This window comes from Phycodurus eques, chromosome 6, assembly GCF_024500275.1.
Source record: "Phycodurus eques isolate BA_2022a chromosome 6, UOR_Pequ_1.1, whole genome shotgun sequence".
NCBI lineage: Eukaryota > Metazoa > Chordata > Actinopteri > Syngnathiformes > Syngnathidae > Phycodurus > Phycodurus eques.
The window spans coordinates 26,108,570-26,134,481 of NC_084530.1; the positions used below are offsets into that span (position 1 = coordinate 26,108,570).

Consider the following 25,912-nt stretch of genomic DNA (forward strand, 5'->3'; position numbering starts at 1 on the left):
AAGAAAAATGTGTACAATGTTTTCTACAAGTGGTGGTTTGTGGCAATGACCTATTAGGGCAAAGTTAACCTTATCTGACTGTTGGTTATATGATGTCACATACTGTTACGCTCACAGTGTTTTATCAGTGAAAAGCCAACTGAACTTTGATTGCTCGCCCACAATAAAATACTTATGGAGTGGATCAAATGCCATATTTAGAGTTACTCGCTTTTAACATTTAATAATATCTGAAGCCTGCCTATCCATCCCTTTTCGATAGTGCTTATCCTTGGTTGAGGTGGAGCCCAGCTGACTTTGGGCAAGAGGCAGTGTACACCTTCAACTGGGGCACACAGACAAAAAAAAAAAATCACACTCAAATTCTATGGATAGTTCAGAGTCTTAAATGAACCTAAAATGCATGCGTTGGGGAAGTGGGAGAAAACCTATGCGAGCAATGGGGAAAATAATCAAACTCCACGTAGTAAGGTCAGAGCTGAGATTTGATTGCTGAACCTCAGAACTGTGAGGCAGATGTGCTGCATAGATACTAGACAATCCTAAAATTTGATAACCACACCATCACAAATACACACACCCTGCAAGTGCCTAAATTTTGTCATTGAGATCCATGCCATATTCTCTGAGAAATGCATGAACATGTTGTGTCATTCAATGTAAACCAAAGCCAACCTTTATTTGGCTTTGGTTCATCGTGGAGACGTGCCCGACACAACCACAGAGTTTCACGGAAACGGACTAACTCACGAGTAATGAAAACAGGAAATAAAAAGAGTTTGTGTTCACAAATGTCACAACTCGTCTATGTATTTCTCATTTGTGTGCTCATACACAAAACATTTGCAGGTTGAATATAATGGAAGTATCAGATTACATTAGCTACTTTTATCTTTAAGTACCATTTACCGGCAAATATGAGTGCCCCCTCAAGAGAAGAAATGAGAGCATAGGTACATGCATTGTGAATGAGAAGAATAGTTGTTTACCGTGTCCATCTCTTCGTGTGGAAATGACCTCTGGACGGTCGACCTCCTCATGTTTCAGACACGGTGGGATGCGTCGACCCCGAGGAGTGTGTGCGAGTGTGCGGAGCCGAGGTTGGATGCTCCAACATTGCCTTCCCCAAACTTGTCATTGAGCTCATGCCAAGCGGTGAGAACTCCTCTCCAACAGCGGAAGAGCACGACTTGTGCATTTATTTTTCAGTATTAACTTTTTTGTGTGTGTGTGTTTGGCGCAGGCCTGCGAGGGCTCATGATATCAGTGATGATGGCCGCTCTGATGTCTTCACTGACCTCCATCTTCAACAGCAGCTCCACGCTGTTCACTATGGACATCTGGAAGAAGCACCGGCCGCGAGCCTCAGAGAGAGAGTTGCTACTGGTCGGCAGGTAGGAAATTGATTTGAAACGCAGAGACTCCAGAACAGGGAAGAAAAAAAGTGTGTTTTTTGGTAATTAATTAATTTATCCATCCATTTTCTTTAGTGCTTCTTCTCATTCGGTTCCCGAGTGAGCTGTCCCAGCAGACTTTGGGCAAGAAGTTGTGTACAACTTGAGCTGGTCGCTGGACAATCACAGTGCATATATACTGTAGACAAACAAGCATTCACACTCACATTCACAACTATGAACACATTTGAGTCTACAATCAATCTAACTTGTCTGTTTTTGGAATGTGGGAGGAAGCCGGAGTACCTGAAGAAAACCCACACTAGCACGGGGAGAACATACAATCTCCGCACAGGAATGCCGGACTGAATACTTCAACCCTCAGAACTGTTAGGCAGATGTGCTAATCATTAGGCCACATGCTATTGTCTCTCATTTACTGTCCTTAAAATACATACTTAAGAAAATGTGTCTTACAGTAGATAGTTTTGAACACAAAATCATTAGCATTCCAAGGTAAAGACTGCTAAAATGGAGGACAAATGCGTGCATGTTAGTGTTCATTGTAGGCATGCAAAAGTACATGATGACTAAAACAAAAATGGTTGGCATGGTGCTGTGTTTGCACTTATAACACTTCTCCAACAAAGTGTACGTTTTCTAAGCCACTTGCAAAACCAGGACACATCAAAAAGTTACGTGCTAAAATTAGCACCAATGGAGGTGAACGAGGGTCTCCTGTATTTGCTTCTCTCACGTTGCTGATGTCCCAAAAAAGGTAAGTTGGGTCGTCAATTTTATTTAAATAGTGCCAGTTCACAACAGAAGTTCTCTCCAGGCACTTTACACATTGAGAGAGCCAAGAACCATACTATACAGTATACAGTCTGTATATAAGAAAAACAACTGAACCCCAGATGAGCAAGAACTTGGCAACAGAGGAAAACTCTCTCTAAGGGAGAGGGATTGAACGACTGGGGAAGGATAAGAGAACAATGGGCACAACAACAGCCCCATCAACAACAATAATAGTCCCAAGATGACACAACATGATAACAAGCAGATCAACTGTGAAAGCTGCGTTAGTGTGTTTGTTCGTTTTTCGTTTCTAGCCGTCATTTCGAGCCATCTGAGCAGCAGTGGCAAACCGAGCAGGTTTGTTGCAGTAGAATAGGAGTATTTCACGCCAACCAAGAGTATTTAGAAGATGCTTTTCTGTAAGAACAGCAGTTGGTGCACTTGTGTGTCGTGTTTATTTATAAAGTAATAGCCAACTCTAGGCCCAGTATGCCTCGTGTTGTTAGTCATGTTGGTCACGTCGACGTCGGTTGGCTCACTTTAAATTCCCCATTGTGTTTTTGACTCAGGATCGTGACGGTGATCTTGGTGGTGGTGAGCGTGGTGTGGATCCCCATCTTGCAGTCCGCCAATAGCGGCCAGCTCTATGTTTACATTCAGTCGGTGACCAGCTACCTGGCGCCCCCTGTCACGGCTGTCTTCACTCTGGCTATCTTCTGGAAGAGAACCAACGAGCAGGTGACACGAACAGATGCCTCTAAATTGGTGATTCCCAACCACTGTGCAATGGCATATTAGCGTGCCGTTAGAGATCATTTGATGAATCATCGGAAATAATTTAGTTTCACTTAATTGGTCAAAAATTCTTTTATTTACTCCAAATAATGAATCTTCGTTCATCTATCTGTGCCAGTAACATAAAGTGTTCAAGCAGAGCAATGAAATGCTCTTTTTACGAGATGACAGAGGGTATAATTAACGTGTATGTGTATCCACCTTTTGCCATTCATTCATGTACAGCAATAAAAGGACAATACTGGTTTATACAATAACGAAAAAATGACGACAACAACTGAACAGGCCCAGATTATACACTAAGTCAATTTGTGATTGTGACTGAAACAGACCATGAGTTTGTGATTATTTTAGTGTACTGTATATACTTTTTGTGACATTGTTGTTTGGTGGTGTGCTGTGAGATATTCCTAATGGAGTTATTTGGCTTAGTTTGGAAAACACTGCAAACAAGAAGTACGAGTAAGAATAGTCTAATGCACAATGACAAACATTTATATTATACCTCTCTGACAATGTTAAATCAAAATAAGCATTATTACCGCTGCCATGCAAGGTCAGTATATTTCTATTGCCACATTGATTTTTACAAAACTTTGTGCAAGACCAAATCTTCAGCCAAGGAACAACCCTTTAAATCTTTGCGCAAATATGAATAATGTTTATAGTTTTATGGCATTTTTGCATATATTGTCTGCAAAGAACGCATGAATCGTAACACATAAGGAGGTGGGCAACCAGAAGGGTTAGCTATCCAAATTAGGTAGTACTATAGTACATATTGTGGCAAATAAGTGTAAAACATTGTGACCTGTTTAAAGATAAAGAAAAACAGCAAACGACTTGCTCAATCAGCGGTTGTTGATGTTAACCACCGAGTAAACACACAATTGCATAATGTGCTCTTATATGGCAATTGTATCAAAGTTCATTACAGTTACGTAGTTAATCCCTATCTAAACCGGACTTCTCTGCAGAGCATTCTGGAGCGTTCCCTTCCTGCACTTTTATTAGCCTCATATGGGATACAGGCGAGAGCGGCAACATTCCTCAATCATCTTTGTGTCTGTGTGTTTGTGTGCGTGCGTGTGTGTGTGCGTGCGTTTGTGCATGTATGTGCGTCCGTAACCTCAAACATTGTTTTCATTCCTGGTGTCGGAATTGTCAAGCGTTAATTTAATGCACTCTCTGGTGCAAACAAATGAAAGTGAGTGTTCACGTCTGATAACAGAGGGAGAGTGCAAGTTAAAAGGAAAGTTATGGCGGTGAGATGAAAAAAAATGATTATAGGGTGGCACAGGAAATATAAAAACGCTTTAGTACACACGGAGAAGTATACTGTAAATGGAAGTAAAGGCCGGCCCAACTTGGGCTCAAGATTTAGTCGATGTTCTTTTCAAACAACTTGAGGGTGTGTCAGCTTTTTTTGTTTTTTTGCTGACAGACTTATTTCCTTTTTTCTCCTTGACTCCCATGTTAATCTGTTTCTCTCAATCACAAAAGAGCCCGTGCAAATGCAAGTACCTACAGACATTACCAAGTTAAAATACTCACGGAATGCATCCACTTTTATACAACATTTACTGTAGCCCGATTCACATCATGTTCAAATTCAAGCCGGGCCCGTATCGCTGATAAACAAAACAGAAGAGGTTTTTTTGGCTTATCTACTGGCGGTAAAAGGTCAGACATGAGCTAACAAGCAATGTCACATGATGCTATGCTGTTTAGCAGATTTAGTAAAGAGCAAACAAGACCTGCCATTTTTTTCTATAATGCGTAGAGGAATGTGACACTTTTTAACTCAAAAAAAACTTTATTTATGGAGCACTTTTAAAAAAACAACAACAACAGCAGCAGCTGAAACAAAGTACTGAAACACATGTAACAAACAGGAAACACTTGGTGTGTGCTTTGTTATGCACACACCAGCCACAACATTAAGCACACCCACACAATTTAATGAGATACAATTAAAAAAAAAAAAAAAAAAAAAAAAGGCCTTTCTAAAGAAAATAATGCTGTTTTGATTGACACCTTCAGTATGTTTTTCTTTGTGAAGGCCAAACATGCAGTACTGCATATTTCTTTTCTTGTCAAAATCAAATAAAAGCCACAAATAAATACTTCAAATATTAATTAATATATTTAAATCTCAAGTGATGTGTTAAATTGCCCATCAGTTAAGTGTGTTTTGAAAAATGATCGGAAATAGTTGTATTAACCTATATTTATGTATTTCATGACCAATTTGCAGTATTTATTTCACAATCAACTATATTCAACACAAATTTAATAATAGAGCATTTTAAAGGTCACATATTTTGGCTATTTACACCTCATAGAGTGACTCTCAAACGTGGACTTAGTATAAAAGTGTCAATTTCATTAAAAAAAAAAACCTTAGTTTTGTGATACGAATGTCCAGAAAAGCCCCTTCTGACAGCTACTTCTGTTTGACCCAGTTTTGTATCCGCTTTGCCAATCCTGCCATTGGTTGCCTCCGTGTAGAAGACCCACTTGTGAGAGCACACGTGTTTGTTACTTTACGTTGAGAGCGCTGGCTCGGGAGCGGAAAGGTCGGCGGAGATCTTCGCGAGTGACGTAGATAAGCTCGAGACATTTGAATGACCTCATTTCAGGCCTCTCGTCAGAAAAACATCTGTAACTCAGGAATGCGTGGATGATTTTAATTCATATTTCAAAAGTTTACTGAGGCACCAGTAGAGATAATATTACATTCCAAATACTAGAAAAAGTTGGTTTGGTAAAATATGGCACCTTTAAAAAACACCTGCAGCATAAGAAAGTGCTGTGTATCATGAAGATTGAACATATACAACAATAATATAAATAGTAATAATAAAATAATAGTAATAATTGAATAAATATATAAAATATTCTTTTCGTACACTCGTTTAGTCATTTGAAAACAAACCTCTGCAGTGCCTCCTCTGTGTCGTCGACCAAACTGTCAGTACTTATGTTGGCTGCCTGCTGTTTGCCATAATAATATAAAGTATATAACTTATGTATGTTATTACAGTACATTAGCAAAGTAAATGTTGTCCTTTTGACAAACCTTTTTCTTCGTCTCTTGATTGGAATATTTAGAGCTTTTGTATCAGTTCTCATGAGGTTGTACGCATGTATCTCATGTGTCCATCTCACGTGTGGCATGTACAGGTTTTGTGATTTAACCTCACAATACAACATTTTACATTCTGTTTAAAACGTGGGAGAAAAAAAATAACAATTTGAAGCCAAACAGGTCCAGTTGTCGGCATTTGGTTTTTTTGCGCTCTTGACTGATTCAAACCGCACAGATGGCATTCTTTGCAGGCTTCAGACAGACAAGTGACTGATGTGGCTGCACGAGTGAAAAGTTAGAGGAGAAGTAGCACAACGGTGATTGGAGTTGCAGCGTGAGAAAGTGAGAGTGTTGTGTTGCAAACACACACGCACACACACACACCTTAAGTGTGACCCACAACGGTTCCTGGCACACTGTCCACCTTTAAAAATGTATTTTACTGTACATGTGTATGCGCCGAACTTTACAGTGCACATCTCAATTAACGTTGTGCAATTGAACCTCTGAAGTCGAGCAGTTTGTAATTTGACGAAAATGTTTGTTCAAAAAATACGCTTTTCAAGTCACATAAAGCAATGCAACCTGAATTTGTCTTTGTGTTTGTGTCATCAGGGCGCATTCTGGGGCCTCATGGTGGGTTTGGTGGTGGGGGTGTGCAGGATGGTGCTGGAGTTCGCCTTCCCCCCTGCCAGATGCGGCGTGGTGGACTCGGCGCCTGAGGTTCTACGCCGCGTCCACTACCTCCACTTCGCCATCTTGCTCTGCGGGCTCACCGCTATTGTGGTCACCGTGGTGTCGCTGCTTACACCTCCGCCAGGCCACGAGCAGGTACAGACAGCACACATGCACAAACACACTGAGAAGGCATTTGATATGATCAACTGGCATCTGTGAAACTCTGCGTGTCATATGGTTGGGCTTTGTGTTCTAGATCTGTTAATATCTAAATCCAAAGATCAACAACGATGCATACAAAACTGCGTCACAGTAAAGCACAACTTTTGTTGCACAGACAACAATGGCACATTCAGCTCTTCTATTCTTTGACACCTCACGAATGCCTGAGATCTGCTGACTTGACGCTGTCCGACATGTGAACTTGAATCAACGAATGACTCTTACTTTAACATGACGCTGCTCGCCTCTAATATGTGAAAAGTTTTAAATGTTATGCTGAATATGGCCATTTTAAAACGGCTCCATACCCAGCAGCTGCAACCGCTGAATTCAGTTTGAGTGCACAAAAGTGCCATTTATAATGAGATTCAGCACCAGTCCTCAGTCCGTATCTTATATTTGTTTCTACTGTGCTAGTCGGAGCAAAAACAAGTGAGTATTCACATTTTTATTCATGAAGCATCCCAGACCGTCTCCCAACTCTTTTGGCCACCGAAAATACATTCTTTCAGTCACTAGCCAAAGAGCTGTTGACCAGGCCTGCGAGCTGGAATGCAATTCAACTGGTAAGCTGCAGTTTTGCCCTCGGTCTCTGCCCTAAAGCAACATTAAGTAGAAATTGGACTCTAAAATAACAAAAGTAAAACTGGCTTGTTATTAAGGAGAATAGCGTCTTTGCCATTGCCGTGGTGACTCCACATGGTCTACTTGAGTGGTTGGACCAGCCAGTATACTTCCGGCATTGTGTGAGCGACAGCATATGTGGTAATATTACTTGTCAGCGTTGTGTGCAGCGTTTACAAACTTTGTGGCACACTAACGGTACATAGCCCTTGCTTCAATTTGTATGAACAACAGTGGCTTAAAATGAAATGAGACATCATGCTATTTCTCGCTATTTAAAGAATAACATAACATAACTGAATAACATGTCTGACAAAATAAAAACAGGACAAAAACTTAAAGCACACATAAAATCCAGTTGTCACACTCTGGTTTAAATCTGTTTTGGTGGTCGCTTCCGTATCGTTTAAATGCAGAGTATGGCTTTCGATACCATGACAACCGGGGGCGGAACTAGCACATGCAAGGAAGTGAGACAAGTATTTAGTCTTCCGACCCACCTCTCGCAAGTTCATTTTTGATGAGCAACCAGTCAAGCAAATTTTTGTACATGGCTCCCTCATGCTTTTATATTTTATTTGTTTTAGTTATTATTAAAGATTACTATTAAAGAAAAACAGTGAACTTGCTTTATTGCACACTTTCCAACTGCAGTTGGGGCCATGGAGCAAGAAACAATGATTCCTTAGTGTAACTACAGTAAACTTTCTTGGTTTCTTGAGGTTTCTAGTTATTTCCCCCCTTGATAATGATGAAATATGAAAGACTAGCTTACTCAAATCAGCTGCAATTTCAGTGTTTAAAAAAAAAAAGAAAACACACCGTTACATTAGTACTTTACAGAATACATTGAATCCTTGTGTTTGATTGAAACAGAACACAAAATAAAACATAGTATAACAAAATTAAATCCTCATGGTTTAATTTCATAGCTTTAAAAAATATTTTTGAAGATTTTGTGCGAATAATTCTCCTCCAATCTGTTAAATAAATCTACTTAAGTTATGTGTCATATTTTCCCTGGTAAAATATGGCTGATTGATGATAATTTCAGCTGTACCATGATGAACGGCAGTCGTGTACTCACTACTCACACATACAGAAGATGCTGCTTCTGTCTAAAAAAAATGTAGGTCACACTTACAGCTATAAAACAAAAAAAATCCTTGTGTATAATGCAGTCTTGACTGATTGTGCTTTGAATGTATTTACACAAAGAAAGTATTGTCTGTATGCGTGTTTAACTTGTACACATGCCAGCTATTGACAGCGCTTGTACGCGTTTATATTGGAACAAATCCAGAGAAATCAAACGGAATGTCTTGCAAATGCTTCAATGTGGCCCACTTTGCACACACGCGCACGCGCCCGGCAAATGTATGAATAAAGGTTTATATTATTATTAAATATTTCCCCTGTTTGATGTGCAGTTGAGGAACCTGACCTGGTGGACGCTGACGGACGAGTCTCCCAGAGAAATTCCTCTGCAGAAAGTGTCTTCTGTCAGTCACCGTAATTCTCAAGGTGGGCACCAAATACTGAATTACAGTAAAACAGTTTCCCATAGGAAGGAAATGAAATAAAGTGTCATCATCCCAAAAAATATTCATTTAAATAAAAAATCTAATGACCGATTAATCGGCCCATTGATTAAAAAAATATATCATGAATAAAAAACAAATTTTTTTAATTGAATGGAGTCAGAGCTCTATGTAGTGTACAAATGGCGCGAGGACATCATTCTACACGACAGCTAACAACATTTACTGTTTCATCGGCAAAACTCCGAAGGTTATGACTATTTTTAAAGAAGGGCTAAAATCGACCGATGAGTCCCACCCGGCCCTAGTTAGCACATTTTTTTCCCTCTTTGCCAACACTAGTACCATTTCCCCAAAATACTCCAGATTTTTCAACTTTAGAGGTAGGAAGGAAAGCATCCATCACAGTCATCCACGCATACAAATGATGACACAGTTATTGAGAAACATCCTGGTGTGTGCGTGCGTGTGTGCAGACTCTGAGCCTGCGCGTCAGATTCCTTGCAGTCACCGCCTGCGATTGTGCATCGCAGCGGTCCGGCGCTTGCAGGAGACTCCCAGAGTTCCGAGCATCCGCGAGAGCGCCTTCTGGTCGAGGTTCTGCTGCGCGAACGCCCTGCTGTTGGTCAGCGTTAACATTTTTCTCTATGCATACTTCGCCTGAGCTTAAGCGCGTGCGCACATCCTGCCTCGCCCTGACCTCGCTGGGCACGAGCCAATGTCTGCAACAGGAACCACAAAGTCTGCGGTCCCCACTCCCTCTGGCCAGAGAGGGGAGGGGACGCAAATGCGTTGCTTTTTGTTCACGTTATTCCTATCAAGGGAGGGAAACGAGTGGGATTTCACGTGCCTTAAAACATTCAAGTCAAAGAAAGTGTTAGATCAGATAGATCGATCGATAGATTGGTATTTTTCTGGCAACTTTTTATGTGTATTTAAGCCATGTGTTTTTGTGTGTTCGTTAGTACGTATAGGAAGCTAATCTAATTACTTATTCTGCCTTCTCTAGCAGTATCATAACTTTGGGAAAATACATCCAACGTGTGATCAATGTTAGCAACTTCACAGACCTTTAATATTTGATGTTATTCTCTGCATTTTCTTTTTGACTTTTTACATTTTTGTCATCTGATCGACAATTTGTGAGTGTTCCTTTCCAGCGGTTTTGATGTCTTTTTGTAAATATAATAATGAGAATCATTTTAGCTCTGTATACAGAGGAAGAGATTGGTAATACTATTAAATATTGGGCAAACCTGAGTTTCCTAAGTCTCATTTGTGGCCAGCACGGTCGTATAGCGGTTTGCACATCTAAGTGCCTCACAGTTCTGAAGTTCAGGTTTCCAATCTGTGGACTGCGGCCCTCCTGTGTCGCATTTGCATGCTCTCCGCTAGTGTTCCTCTCACATCCCCCAAAAAATGCATGTTGGGTTCATCGAAGACTCTAAATTCTCCAAAATAGTGACTGTGTGTGTCAATGCTTGTTTGTCTATGTGTGCCCCGCTTCTTCCCCAAAGTCTGCTGGCACAGGTCACTCCTTAATGAGGAGGTAGGAACTCTTCATTTTACGTCTCTTGTGCAGTATGTATTTTTATTTTTTTTACAATTTTATTTGGCTTCTCTGCCGTTTATGAGAGTGAGCGATAAAACAGTAAAATACAATTCTTTATTCATATTTCTAGTGCAAGCTTGACAAAAGGGTTGCAGGATGAAAAACACGGGTTCCAACATACAGGATATTTACCGAAATATACTATTTAATCTACCACTATAGAGTATATCTCTGTTACTTGGTCGTCATAGTAGATCATTTAAAAAATTTAAATATGGAGCATTGTTGTGTGCAATTGCATGAAAAGTGATTAAAGCTTCTCTTTAGTGTGATTCGTACAAAGGGTAAAGTGACATAAACAATCTGTTCGTTTGACAAACTAGCTGGCATCAAGTGTATAAAATTCAAATGCCGAATTCTGATTGGCTCTTAAGGCCAAAGACAACTAACATAGAGAGAGAGGGAAGCAGAAGATTTCATTAGATGACTTCACATTTTCACCATACAATGGAGCCTGCAAATCTGTTTGCATTGCAGAAACCTTAATTAGCCGAGTTTGAGTGGCAGTGAGTGTTTGACACGATATGTTGTCGTCAGTGGTACAGCGGCTGGACGTACTGCGGCGGAAAGACCCCGACCCGCCCGCGGCAGCGCCCCCTCCAGCACCGCGAGCCGGAGCAATCCAGGAGGTCGATGAGGTCACCGCGCAGGAAGTGCAGGTGGGCTGTGTGCGGCGGGGCGTAATCGCACAGGGCATGAGCCAGGCGAGGTTTCTGCACAAAAGGCACAGGTGGTGGGGTCTGCTCTTGAAGGGAGATGTGATAAGGCAGGGGTGGGCAACCTACCAGTTGTGGGTGTTCAGTTACTGTGATAAACCCCCCCAAACAACATTTAAGTCACAAATGCTCATAATATATAATAATAATAAACATTGGGTACACATATTTCCATAAATTGAGTATGGCGCTCAGAGGACTTTAGTTGATAGGACATTTAGTTGGCTTTAAGGTACTCTGGGAGTTTGCGCACCATAATATATATCATGTACTGTATGTTGGCATTCATTGAAAAAAAAGGAAAGATTTTAATGAATTCCAATTGAAATAATGGGATAATAATAATAATGGCACCATGATTATTTTTTTTTTTTTTTTTTTCCACGTGTCAAGTGAATGGTCGTACCCCCAAAATGTGTTCCAGCAGTTGCACGGAGGATGACTCTCTGAGGGGGTGAGGCCCGTGGAGGCGGGCGGAAGGCAGGGACTCCAGAGAGGCGCTCTTGTACGGGTTGGGGTAAGGGTTACGGCCCCCGTGGGAGCCCTGGCGGGGGGACACGTCCGAGGGGGGGTCTCGGAGGCAGACCACCTTTTCCACGGCGATGCTGTGAATCCTGTAGAAGTCCACCAGCCGGTTAAGGGAGCTAAAGGACTCGTCCCAGATGCAGTACTGACCGCCCCCCTCCAGCACTCGGAAATGCTCCACCCGGTCACCATAGCTGCCAGAGAGAAATGTGAGCGAGACAAAGTGAGGACAGAGGCCATGTTTTCGTCTAGTAAGTCCTTCCTCTCGCTGGACTTCTAATTGAACACGTCAACACGGATGCATTCATACATCAGTTTCAACTCACGTGGTAGCTGGTGTCAAACTCAAGGCCCGCAGGCCAAATCCGGCCCTCCGTCTCATTTTATGTGGCCCGCAAACGTTTGCCACAGTTTTTCTTACCTTATTATCTGTTCAAAACTAGTTATCATCATAACGATGATGCTAATAATATTTTAATATAATAATAATATTTTGTATCAATATATATTTTTGAAGTTAGCCCATAGAAAGCATTAATATTCACTGCTCTGTGTGAGCTACATAGCATTGAGTATTGTGAATTTTCAAGAGGCCTTAGAAAAACATCTGATATTTGTGCTGGAGCATAATCGCCCTCTGTTGCCCATTCTGAGCATTGCGGCATGTGACGGCATGATGGTGTCCGAATATAAATAAAGCTTGCACGTGACCTCTCATAGGGCAGGCAGATGTTATGCCTTGCAACATTCATACATGCACATCATGTACTGTTTATATGTGGGCCTCTGTCACATGTGTCAATTGCGTAATGTACCTGCATTTAATTCATGTAACACTCTTATGTAACGGCCCTGATTATTGAACACATTTCATGATTAAATGGGCCCGTCGTCACTTTCGGTGACCCAAATTGCAGCTACGCATGGACTGGCTGTCCGTGAGGATGTGATATTTTTAGTCACAATGGGTTCTTGCCAAATATATTTAGATATACGCTTACTCTGACATACACACACTCACAGACACGTGGCTGCTGCAAGTTGCTAATGCGCCCAGTGGCATGAAAAACAAACTGTATAAAAAAAAAAAAAAGCATAGCGCCTGTTTTATGCAACACTTGCATGTTTATAATTAAGATTTGAAAAATAGCTTCTAAGGAATGCAGAGCCATTTTAAACATGCAAAAAAAAAAAAAAAAGTAATAACACAGTAATAACATTGTAACAACATAGTGGGCCATGCATTTGGTACCTGGGCCTGTAATGGGGAATCTACCTCTTAACACCACCACTATCGTGTTGTAATATAGAAACCATCAATGCTATACAAAAATCAATGCAACTAACAAATATGACCCAAAATAATTGATAAAAGACATCATGCTCACAAGAGATGCTGATTAATAAATATATTAATGTGTGCAGATCACTACAAAGTTGGCTGGCAAAGTTTTGCGCTGACCATCCAATCAGAAGACGAAACATGCTGGCATCCCGGTAGAACAAATTAGAACCCTAATTGGATGAAGAAACAGTCCCGTAATAAAGTGAACTCCTACTGTCTGCGTAGCAAAAATCTACAGGAAATCGACGCCCCCAGCCCCAAAAGAAAAGTGCTACTTTTGTCTAAATGAAGCTCCTCAACTCACTTCAAATTGTTTCCTTAGCACCAAAATGCCACCAGATGGTGCAGGGGTTTTCAGCAAATAATGGAGGATAAATTCCCCAAAACAATCCGGAAATAGGGAAATTTGTGAATGCCGAACTGTGAATACTTGGGTGCTCAGTATATGGTTTGCATTACATCATCTGGCACTTTTGACTGTGAAGATCTTGGGCAAATCTGAATACACAACAAAAGAATCTAACAGCCACATACGCGCACTGATAGCAAAGCAGCAAAGAGAAATTCTACGAAATCAAGACGAGACTGTTGGGGAAAAAAATGAATGCAATTTCAAAGAACAAATATAGGAATTTAGGTTGTAAAGTAAGTCAGTGCTACTAATAGTGTCCAGGCGAGCAGAGAAGGCCTTGTAGGCCTTGACAGTCCACCGCTGGTAATAACGTAGTAATAACGGTAGATGGTCGACTGAGGAGACACGACATGCTCTGCGCTTACCTAACAGAGACTGAGAACTCTCCGGGAGCCGACTCACTCTCCCTCACCACGAACACGCCGCTGTCCTGCCAGTGCAGACGCCGCTCCGCCTCCAGTCTCGACACCCGGCCCGCGAACCACCTGCACAAGGCACGCGAGTTCAAGATACACTCATGTACGAATCCAATGAGCGTCAATACAATCCAGTAGTAGTCCAAAAATATTCGGCATTTACAAAGATAACAATGCTCAGTTTTATATAGCTGTATCTTTTGTAATATGTAAACCAAATTATTATTAGGAACACCAGTCAGTATATTGCAGTGTGTGATTTTTAGTGCAGCTCTTGTAGTAAATGTCATCAACTAAACAACTACTACATCTATTCAATATAATAATAATAATTTGTATTATTGTAGAAGAAGAAAAAATAACTAACAAATGTGAGAAAATCTAACTACTACTACAGCACTACCAATATAACAACAATAAAATACTAAATACTAAAATAGATATACAAAAATAATAGTAACAACAGCAATAAATAACTTAGGAACATCAAAATACTACTACTACTACTAAGAAGAATACAATTGGGGACAATCTATACTACTGCTGATAAAAATGAAAATAATAGTAACAATAATAAAGATTTGGGGGAATCTAAATACTACTACTACTAATAATAATACAATTTCAAAATAATACATTGAGTAAATATAAATACATTTGTCGAGACTTCAGCAGTTTGTGTAATTAATTTTTTACCCCCTTTGGATTGGAAGGTCAGTTGGCAACTTCAGAAGTACATTAGGAAAAGGATTATTGGAGGACAACATATCACTCATTTTATTTACTTGTACAACATGTTGAGATGTGTTTTCATGAAGTCATGTGACCTGTCAAGCATGACAATATATACGGTTTGCATGCAATTGAACTTTTACTCTACAGTATTGGGCAGTGGACTACTTGGAAATCAAACATATTAAGCCAGCTGAATTATTGTATTAAATTACAAGACGGTTTCATACTTTGTTTTGTTTTTTTTCCCCCTAAGAAAACAATGCGCTTCTACTGCTATAGACAGGCATGTGGACATCCATTTTGACTGTCAATGTTTCTTACCGATGAGGCAGAAGAGAAATGTAGTTCTCCGGCACGTAGCCCCTTTTGCCTTCGATCTCTGCTGTGAACCAGCAAGAATCCTCTTCCATTTCTGTCACCTACATACAACAATCAGGCATTGTTATTATTCCTATCATTATGCATCAACGCCATGCACTTTTAACACACCAAACATTTACCTTGACCGTGTCCCCTTTCTGGAAGCCGAGCTCGTCCGCTTCGGATGCCGCGAAGGAGAAAAGTGCCACCGCCTCCATGCTTTGGAGTCAGGAGAGGAAAGTCGAGCCACCAGCGGCACGCTTCACTTCATCGATGACAAGAGACGACAGCAGTGATGATAATCAGTGCGCGCGTGTGTGTGTGTGTGTAGTCGCTCATTAGTTAATGAGGAGAGTTTCTCTACGTGTGTGTCTGTTCCTCCATGTGACTGAGTTTGTCATTTGTGTGCGTGAACACGTGAATGCAGCGACTGCCTCATCTGACTCCACCTCATGTCCACACACATCACACGTTGTGGAGGCATTGGGGCTTGAAATAAAATGCGTCAGCAAATGAAAGGTAAAAACAAATAAATGCATCATGATATAGTCAAATAAAACTCTAATATTAAAAAGCAAAACAAAACAAACAAAAAAAACCTAGAAATTTGGTGTCAAAATTCCGTGTGAATGCTGAAAAGCTGAACTGAATTGTGGAATTCATGTTTAAATGTAGACTGTGAGAATTGCAATGGTTTGGATAGGTCAAGATGTGTGGAAGGAGGGCGGGGGGGGGGGGGGGGGAATAATGTAAAATATCTCAATGTGGATACATAAGCAAACAACATGACATTCAATTAAAAAGGTGATCGATATGTCATTAAATTACTATTGAAGACTCTAAAAATTGACCCGTAGGTGTGAATGTGAGTGCGAATGGTTGTTCGTTTATGTGTGCCCTGCGATTGGCCGGCAACCAGTTCAGGGTGTACCCCGCCTCCTGCCCGATGATAGCTGGGATAGGATACGGCACGCCCACGACCCTCGTGAGGAGAAGCGGCTCAGAAAATGGATGGATGGATGCATGGAATAATAATAACAGAATCCATTTGTTAATTTGACAAAAAAATTCTGTGAATATTTATGAATAAAGACTTGTGTGTCTATGAATAAAAACATTGCTTCCTGCTATCCAATAGAGGACACAAATCCCCAGGTTGGCATTTAATTATGTATCATTATGTAACACTGACGTCTTCATAAATTCATTTTATGCTGGAAAAGGGTTGCTGATAATGTGACTTGCTAACACTTTAATGGCACAAAAAATGTAAAACAATATGAATACGACAGTACCAAAATATTTAAGACTATTGTTTAATATTTAACGTGACATTTAACAAAAAAAAAAAAGTATTTCTTGCTTGGCTAAATATAACTGGCTCTGAACAAAATGTACAAAAATGACAACGGTCCATCCAATTTCTCGAGCGCTTGTCCTCGTTACGGTGCGGATCCCTGAACCCTCTGCGAGTCGTGTAAATGTGAGTTAGTAACAGTCCACTATGACTTCTTGAACGTCGTCCTCGTCGGTGCCCCCGAGAGTGACTCCTGCGCTCAGGATGTCCTGCAGCAGAGACTGGAAGGAGTTGTGAACGTGGTCACTGCTCTGGCTTAGAAGAACCCGGCGGTCATCTAAGCCCAGTGACGTCAAGACCTCGCGCACGCCTACGCGCTCGCCTTCATCTCCCTCGCTCTTCAGCATCTTCCTGATCTCCGTCCCCCAGCCCCGTCGCGGCAGGTCGCAGGACACGTCGCTCGTCGAGGCACCCGCCAGGTAGATTGTGTCTCTGATTGTTATGAGGAGTTCACAAGCCTTCAGCGCAACGGGTCGGTCGCAGTCCACCAGGCTGCTCAGCAACGCGGAGAACACACATTGATCCACTAAAGAACTCAAGGTCGAGTCTAAAGCGGCATCCGCGGACTGCGCCTGTCCATGAGGGTGCATGTCAAGGGTTGCGTAAGGATGACGACCGGCACCCGTGCGTCTCCCGTGATCCGAGAAGGCGGCGTGCAGCAGGAGTTCCGCCAACTCCAGCGTGTTCACCTTCACCTCCCAGTCCAGATCCGAGCTCCCGTGCGAGAGGACGGTGCGCACTGACTCCACGAGAAGCAAGGGGGGCGATGAAGGAGGTAAGGAGCAAGAGGAGAACCAGGCCATGAAGTAGCGGACCACAGCTCGCCTGGCGAAACCCTCCGTGTCCTCACGAAGAATGTCCAACAGGCGGCTCACGGTGTCAGCCTGGAAATAGAAGATATACTGCATATTAGGGCTGTGAAAGTTAAAGCATTAACTCACGATTAATCATGTATTAACTCAGATTAATCACACAATTTATTTTGAGTACTCACGCTACTTTACTTTAACCGCGGATGGATAATCTGAAATGCGCTGCAGGCGCCAGAGATATAAGGCCAGAGATCAGGTCAGTGCTTACGCCGGTGCAAAGATTCGGTGGCCAATTTTGCTTCAAAAGTCACCTTGATGGGACTTTCCAAAAAACTAAAGTAATTTGCATATAGCGAGACGCTGAACTCTTTTCATCAAAGCCCAACAACTTTAAAATACCATCTCAAAGCAAAATGTGGTACCTTGTGTGGTATATTTGGTGCCTGTAATCACAATTAATCCAAAAATTAAAAGTGTGATTAATTTGATGAAAATCAATTGACAGCCCATATATATATATATATATATATATATATATATATATATATATATATATATATATATAATTTTAAATTGAGCCAATTACTCTGTCTTGTATTTTTTATGAAGCTATGATTTATTTTTAGATTTACCAGACACTTTAGGTATATTTGCACAAAGTATTGTATCGGATCGGTATCACTGATAGCTTTTTTCGGGAACGGTTAGGAAAGGAAATTGTTGATATTGAACATCAATAGCTGGCTGACTTTTGGCAAAAGGTCGTCATTCAATCGCAGAGTCGTTCCTAATAAATAATTACTATTTTAAGAAACATGTTAAAATTGACCAACCTGTTCCTGAGGCAACTCTGTTCCCTGCTGCCTGCTGGGCACGAGACCCCGCGCCAGTGCTGAGACAGCGCTGGCTCTCACGTAGCTCTCCGGATCCTGCAGCGCCTCTCGGAGCAGTGGGGCGGTACGGCGCTCGCTCAGCAAAGCCTCGTCAGCTGATTTCAGGGAGGGGACGCAGGGAAGCTGCCCCAAAAACTCTACGGTGGAGTCTCTCACCTCCCAGCGTGGATCGCATGCACGCTTCTCCACTGCCGTTAGGAGATCTAAATGCAAAGTTCGAATAATATAAATTCTCAAAGTGCGGTAGCGGTACCACAAGGGCTCCCTCGAATGCTACACAAATGAACTCTTAATTAAATGTTCAAACTGAGCATAACGTTACAGTGGCTTACAATAATATTAAATCCACTTTTTAGGAATAAAAAGCCGCGTTTTGGATGAACACTTGGGCCCACTGCACTACTGTATTTTAATGTTGGTCATTATGGCGGTACTTGAAGAGCCAAGTATTTTTTGAGGTGGCGAAATTTGAGAACCACTGATACAATACAGTGGACCCCAACTATTCATGGGGAATAGGGACCGGGCCGAACTCCGAATGGCGAAAATCCAAGGATAATTGATTCCCATTATAATTGCATTGGAAAAAAAAATATATATCTATATCTATATCTATAGATATATAGATATAGATATATATATGTATTTAGGTATTAGGTATTTTGGAGTTGGTAACCCCCCCCCCCCCCCCCCCCGAAAAAAAAGAAAAACAACAAGAAACATTTAAAAAGTGACCAAAACAAACCATTACAAAAAAAACACTGGAAAAAAATTGCAAAAATTGGGAAAAAAAAATCCGCACCAAACCGCAAATGTGCGGGGGTCCACTGTATATTAATAAAGAGTAGGCGGTGCGCATGGGTGCTGAACACTACCTTCTCTGAGTTGCTGTGGAATAGATGAGCGGTCTGTGCAAACACTCATCCACTGCACTAAGGCCTTGTAAGACTTTTGCAGTACCTAAAAATACACAAACTGTGCTTCATTAACACTTTTAAACACTTCCTGCGATGCTTTTATGTTATAAAGTGACTAGCACGGACAATAGAATTCAAGCACTTACAGTGGGGTCTGAATCGGGGTTACGCATATATTGTACCAGGACGTCCACGACTTCTTTCATTGTGTTGTTAGCCCCTAAAACACAAACAACATCGTACATCATCATCATTTCGTACACCTGATGAGATCCAGTGCAAGACAATTCTGCCTTTGTAAATACAAAAATACGAAGTTTTTAGATATTATTGTAACTTCACTTTCACACTCCGAGCTGATTTCTAATATTTGCCCCTGGGGTAGTTAAATATGCAATCTTTCATTAGGTCTGTTTGGAATGTCTGTAATTCTCAGGTAAATATACATAATAGCAGTTCAATTTCAAATTAGCCAAAATTGAGCATCCCCTGACCCCCCCAACAATAAAGTCAGAAAATGCGCGATTATTGGATGATCTAAAAGAATATCCTGAACAGTTCTCCCCCCACCCCACCCCATCATGTGTGGGGTCTCTTGCATTTTAAAAATCAAGATATTATAAATCAATACGTTTGTGCCCGGCTTCAGAAGAAGGTTTTTGTGTGTGTGTATATGTGTGGATCACCTGGGCTGCCCCTGAGGGAAGCCAAAGCCTCCAAAGCGGATTTCTGAACTTTGCTACTGCTGACGATACACCGGAAGGCCTCACTACGGCAGCCATTGCGCAAGGATGATGATGATGAGGAGGAGGAGGAGGAGAAGGAGGGAGTGTCGCCACTGCACATTCTTAGCAATGTAACAACTGAGAGGACAATCTCAGCCGGCGGACATGGGAGGACATCAGAAGGCTAAAGGAAAGAGAGTCATCTTATGTTAGTCCATGTGGATTCATCCAGTCTAAGGATCTCCCTCCACTGGCTGCCTGTGCATTTTAGAATTCCATCCATCCATCCATCCATCCATTTTCTTCTTCTCCTCACGAGGGTCGCGGGCGTGCTGGAGCCTGTCCCAGCTACCATCGGGCAGGAGGCGGGGTACACCCTGAACTGATTGCCAGCCAATCGCAGGACACATACAAACAAATAGCCATTCGCACTCCCATTCACGCCTACGGGCAATTTAGAGTCGTCAATGAACCTACCACGCATGTTTTTGGGATGTGGGAGGAAACCGGAGTGCCCGGAGAAAACCCACGCAGGCACGGGGATAACATGCAAACTCCACACAGGCGGGGCCGGGGTTTGACCCCGGTCCTCAGAACTGTGAGGCAGATGCTCCAACCAGTCGCTCACCGTGCCACCCATTTTAGAATTCATTTTAATATATATATATTTTTTAATTTGTTTTTAAATCTCTAAATAGCCTTGTTTGGGAGGCCAAGGTTCCCATCAAAGGCGATGCATGGACATCGAAATTAAGTCGTAACTTACACAATGTTTACCTTTGTTGTCAACGCCAAAGCCTGTGCTATCAATACAGAATTTCTTTTTAAGAGCGCCCCATTTTATTTATCTATTTACTTATTACCTGTGAAAGGTTATTCCCAGTTCCCTTATTGTGATTTTACAGCATTTTGTGTGTAAACGAGATGCAGCACAATGTACCGGCATCCTTGCTCTTTTGGTTTTCTTCCCTTCCACGCACATGGAATGCGCTGACAACTTTGACCTCCCCAGCTTAATGTCACCGTAGGCACACAGCTCAAAAGGGGCATGTCGTATCTAGCCATTTATATCAATGGCCTTACCTCTCTGACCTATTCAATGCTCAACATCCACATCATCAGATACAGCAACGCAAATGTGACTGAGATCCAATGCCAAAGCCAAAACACAATGACGACGACAACAAAAGTCATCACAGTCTGTCTCACCATAAGTGCCACCTGGGGGGCGTTTCTCAGACAGACACAGATCATGGAGATGAACGTGCTTTTATTCTTCAGTTGCGTCGCCATTATTACGTGATGGTTGTCTGTTGCAGGGGCTGAAGATATTTTCAAACAACAAAAAGACAAACATTACATTTGTCATTTGATTTTCGACGTGCAGTTCATACCTGTTCCTAGCAAGGGGTGCTCAGTGACAAAGTGCAGGGGCAGCAGGAGGATTCTCACTGCCCGGCTCGTGTCGACAGCGTCACGTAAACGACCTCGCTGGAGAAACGCAGCCGCAGCGTGCACGAGGTCGGCGGCTTTGTTGCCGTTCAACATGGACGACAGAAGACGCCCGGTGACGTCGTCGTCACTGTCAGGGCTGGTGACAACGTGGCAGAGTCAGATACTGTAACGTAGTTCGATAAATACAGGACACGTTGTTGTATTGTTTCCAGTAATTATGCCAATATTTTCATGGGATTTCTGGACAATTTTGGAAGTAATCAAAACTGACTTGGAAATGAATACAAATTATTTATTTATTCGTGTATAGCACTTTAATAAAATTATTTATTCAAGAACAAAAAAATCAAAAAATCAATGCAATCTAGGGCCATACCGATTATTATTATTCCGCTGATATTATCCCTTTTCAAATCGATTTTTTTATTATTATTTTTTTTTTTTTACACATTACAAGTTAAGACAAAGATAATGACATTCAATCAAACAAAAATACCAAGTTTTCGGTAAGTTTCAGTGTTTGCGTGACTGTGGAAACACATTTCATGACGGTAAACTCATTTTTTTGGGAAATACAAAAAAAAAAAATGAATAAGAAAAAGATTGGCTCCTATTTGTGTTTAACTCTCTCTCTCGCTGCATCATTTATTTAAAATGCAACTCTGTCAAAGATGATGTCATCTTTGACATATGACAAAACCGGCTGAGGTTTTTATTTTGAAGTCATCACTTCAGGGCAACGAAAATAACGGAATAGAAGACACGGGATTTAACGTTAAAGGGCAATGTCCACTCATAATGTTTTGCCAGTAACTTCACTCATTATGTTGCTTATATAATGCATACACTTCTGGCCTAATTCTTTTGTTTCTGTACTTGACAATTCCTCTCTGCTGTAAAGTTAAACAAATACTAAAGGATAAAGTATTATAGGTTCTCCCTGTAATTCATATCTTTATTGTTTTAAGCGTTAAAGGACCACAAAATAAGTTATTTTATTCCTTATATATTTTTTAAATTACGACAGATTAAACAGTTATCACAATTTTCGGTCGGGCCCGAATGCAAACTATAAAAAAAATATATAGAAATATTTTGTTATGTCATTACATCCTTATTTCAAAATAGAATACATTGATTTCATCATTGTATTTATATTTTTAATAAATAGAGGGGAATAAAGAGAAAAAATGGTTATTTAATCCATTTTGGAATAATGCTGTAACGTGTTTACTTTACAAATATGCTGTAGATTGACAAATTGTGCAGATGGTCTACCTGTATGCGGCCATAATGACATCCATTAGAAGCCGGTGTCAGCTGACTGTATCTCGCCTCAACCAGCGCCTCGAGGGAGGCAGCGACTGCCTTGAGCAGCTGGTCCCGTAGAGGACGCCGGGCCTGGTCCAGGATCAGGGCCAGCAACTTGAGGACCTGCAGACTACCAGCTAGTAGCGCGCCTTCTTTCGGTGCCAGTGACTCCTGTATGTGGTCTGATGTTTGCAGGACAACAGCTCTGTGTTCTGTGCTGGTTTTGCGACTTGCACGCTCTTCTTCTTCCGGCTGAATGGAGAGCAGGATGTGGGCCAGCAACTGGTTGGCGGCGGAAGCAACAAACATGCTTGGATCTGACTGGAGCTGCAGGAGTGGCTTGATGAAATCTAGGCAGAAGTGAGACCTTAATATGACGAAAACACAGCGGTGCCTTGTGGTACGTGTGTCCAGTCCCACTCCCGGTTCTAGTTTGCTGTCATAAAACAAGGAAAACTATTTTAAAAAAATAAAAATTAAAAAAAAACACGTACTGTACCCTTTGCCTTAAGAAAGTCTGCTTAGCTTAATGCTAACAAACAACGCAAAACATCATGGACGGGCTAACGAATAACATCAGTGTTATACCCATTTAAGTGACAGATATTTGAATACAAATAGTGGAGCAACACATGTAGACAGACAACATAACAATACTCACAGGCATATTTTCTTTATCCTCTGCACAAAAAGACTCATATTACCGTATCTGAGATTCGTTGTGACCATCTACACGTTCGGGAATCACTCGTTTGTCGTGGGGGTTAGGTCCCAGACCACCCCCGCAATGGGTGAAATCTGTGACGTAGCGACCACATATATTTTGGCGGATTATTTATACATATTTTAAAGATGCACGTACCTTCCCAGCGTCCCCAAACTCTTAAAAACATTTACCCTACGGTTTGAGCACTCACTATACTCTTAAACATACAGTCATGCACAGTACTACTGTACACTATGTACATTATATTCCTTGTAATATGAGTTGTAATGAATTTTTCTTTTTGCAGTTTTAATGTTTTAGCCTAGGAAGGATTTATTTTACCACAAAGAAATTACAGCATACACTCCAAATCTTGAGTAATCGTTATGAATATGAAAAACATCTGCAATGCACTGAAACTGCAATAGGTGAACTGCGATATAGCAAGGGAACACTGCACTGTATGTATATCTATCCATCCATCCATCCATCCATCCATCTGTTTTCTGAACCGCTTATCCTCACTAGCGTCATCTATGTCTGTATTATACTGCCCCCTGGTGGCTCTGGCGCACCCACCGAACAGTCACAAGGATTTATGATGCGCAAACTGTTTTCATTCTTTACATTCTATTTATAAAGTATGGGACATATTATAGAAAACATTGGTTGGGCTTTTGGGAAGGCTGGAATGGATTAGCAGCATTTCCATTCATTTCAACGAGAAAGATGACTTGACACAGAAGATGTTTTGCGTTACAAGTGTCGTCAGGGAACAAAGGTTTTTTTGCATCTCAAGGCACCGCTGTATTCTTTATTCCAGCAACGAGAAGAGAGGGCAGACCTGACTGCACGAAGAAAGCGAGCGCCTTCGGGTGCAGCAGCATTCTCTTGAAGCCGTGAATCCAGCCAATTCGGACGCAGGGATCATCCCACAGCCCAGCGTCCTTCCAGCGCTCAACGCGAAAGATGACCTCCAGAGCCGAGCGCTCCTGTTTGGAAAAAGGACAACGCCGGCCATGAATACCGGTGCGATTGGGAATCCCAACTACTGCGCCACGGGGGGGAAAAAAACTCTCTACCTGCAAGGCTCCGTAGCCGTCCTCGTTGGACGACACCAGGCCGCTGAGTTTGAGGGCGAAGGAGAGGATGCTGGGATCGGAAGTCGAGTTGGAGGCCATGGTAGAGACGAAGTCAAGCAGACACGGGCAACTCTCCGGAAGTGATACGCCTTCACAGAGAGACAAGACAGGGATAAGACGCCAGAGATAATCCATCCATTTTCTATTTATTTATTTTTAAAAAGGACAGGCACGTGCACACGTAGACCCCACGTGGTGCTCAAGCACCGGCCATTTCCCCCTGGATGAAACAAGTCCATTTTTTTTCTTCATTCATCAGTATTTTAAAAAAATAAATAAATATTACCCTTGGTGTCATTAATACCACCCAAAGTGTTTTGACATTTGACAGGCATTTGTTTGAGTCATAAGGAGAATTAAACATATGATTATATGACTTCGTTGCTTTGGAATTTTTTTTATACCCTTCTTCTGACTGATCCCTTTGAACAACGAGACACCCTCTGACGCTGCGGAAGCTCTCTGCACACCGTGGCTTGTGTTGTAACATGTGACTACAAAAAGGAGTCACAGAAAAAGCCTACTAGAACAGCTGAGATTGATGTTACGTTATGTTTTATTAAATGGTGGCAGGTGTCCGCTGACTCCCATGAGTTTGAATGTGATTCTGAACACAGCCACATCCCCATTTACAAGGTGTGCGCACTTGTGCAACCACATTATATCAGTTGTTAATTTTCACTTCTCTTCTCTAAAATATAGTTGTTGTAGTTTTATTAAATTGAATTGTCCAGGTTATAGTTTAACTAATAGTGGAACAAGTCTTTAAATGATTTCTCTTTGTCTAATTTTTCGATATCACAAAAACCTGCCATTTGAACAGGGGTGTGTAGACTTTTTATATTCGCTGTAGCTTTCATTCACCTCTGTTCATAGTTGTATTATGGACTGTGTTAACAGAAATTAATACACAATCCATCTACTACTATTTTTTTGTTGCAATTTTAGGCATAGTTTTGGGGACGGGTCCCCTTTTTGGCTCGAGCACTAACCGGCCTCAGAGAGTTCGGTGAGTCGGTCCAGAAGTTTCTCCAGGCTCGTGTCATCGGGAAGAGGCTTGCCGGAGTCCGCTAAGAGTGCGCACACGCCGGGCAGCAGTGACGCACTCCCCTTATCCATGCTTGTGTTGTTTGTGGATGTAATAGGACAGATAGCGGATTTATGAAGTCAGAGATGAATTATTAGTCCTACATAAGAACACCCATATAGTTAAAAAAAAAGATGGGCTGGTGGGGATCGCTTCTTAGCTACCGGTGAATTGCTTTCCCTTTCCTTCCTTCCGTGAACCGTCATGCAACCGGTTTCGCTAATATACAACAACACGAATCAG

The 25,912-nt window shown here is 41.6% G+C and overlaps 3 protein-coding genes across 3 annotated transcripts in view; 1 reads left to right on the plus strand and 2 right to left on the minus strand.

Moving 5' to 3' along the window:
* slc5a10 (solute carrier family 5 member 10) overlaps positions 1 to 10,403 on the plus strand; it is a 28,683-nt gene extending 18,280 nt beyond the window's left edge. The window contains exons 10-15 of the mRNA XM_061678810.1: positions 1,048 to 1,155; positions 1,244 to 1,394; positions 2,762 to 2,930; positions 6,694 to 6,909; positions 9,033 to 9,126; positions 9,620 to 10,403. Of these exons, the coding sequence (XP_061534794.1) occupies positions 1,048 to 1,155; positions 1,244 to 1,394; positions 2,762 to 2,930; positions 6,694 to 6,909; positions 9,033 to 9,126; positions 9,620 to 9,807 (926 nt within the window). The 3' untranslated portion in view covers positions 9,808 to 10,403. The remainder of the gene's footprint in view (positions 1 to 1,047; positions 1,156 to 1,243; positions 1,395 to 2,761; positions 2,931 to 6,693; positions 6,910 to 9,032; positions 9,127 to 9,619) is intronic.
* A 324-nt stretch (positions 10,404 to 10,727) lies between these two features.
* Positions 10,728 to 15,487, minus strand: LOC133403734 (GRB2-related adapter protein-like). Its single transcript, XM_061678925.1, has 5 exons — positions 15,405 to 15,487; positions 15,226 to 15,323; positions 14,119 to 14,238; positions 11,878 to 12,190; positions 10,728 to 11,468 (listed from the first exon to the last, which is right to left on the minus strand). Exons 1-5 carry the CDS (start codon positions 15,480 to 15,482, stop codon positions 11,289 to 11,291), a joined length of 789 nt encoding a protein of 262 aa, XP_061534909.1. The 5' UTR covers positions 15,483 to 15,487; the 3' UTR covers positions 10,728 to 11,288.
* On the minus strand, positions 15,486 to 25,882 carry brat1 (BRCA1-associated ATM activator 1). Its single transcript, XM_061678922.1, is given in 11 exon segments — positions 15,486 to 17,505; positions 18,267 to 18,529; positions 19,202 to 19,286; positions 19,390 to 19,463; positions 19,930 to 20,152; positions 21,178 to 21,559; positions 22,702 to 22,730; positions 22,732 to 23,084; positions 24,285 to 24,432; positions 24,523 to 24,671; positions 25,575 to 25,882. Coding segments are annotated over 11 exon segments (2,586 nt in total). The 5' UTR covers positions 25,702 to 25,882; the 3' UTR covers positions 15,486 to 16,752.
* Between the last annotated feature and the right edge of the window lie 30 nt (positions 25,883 to 25,912).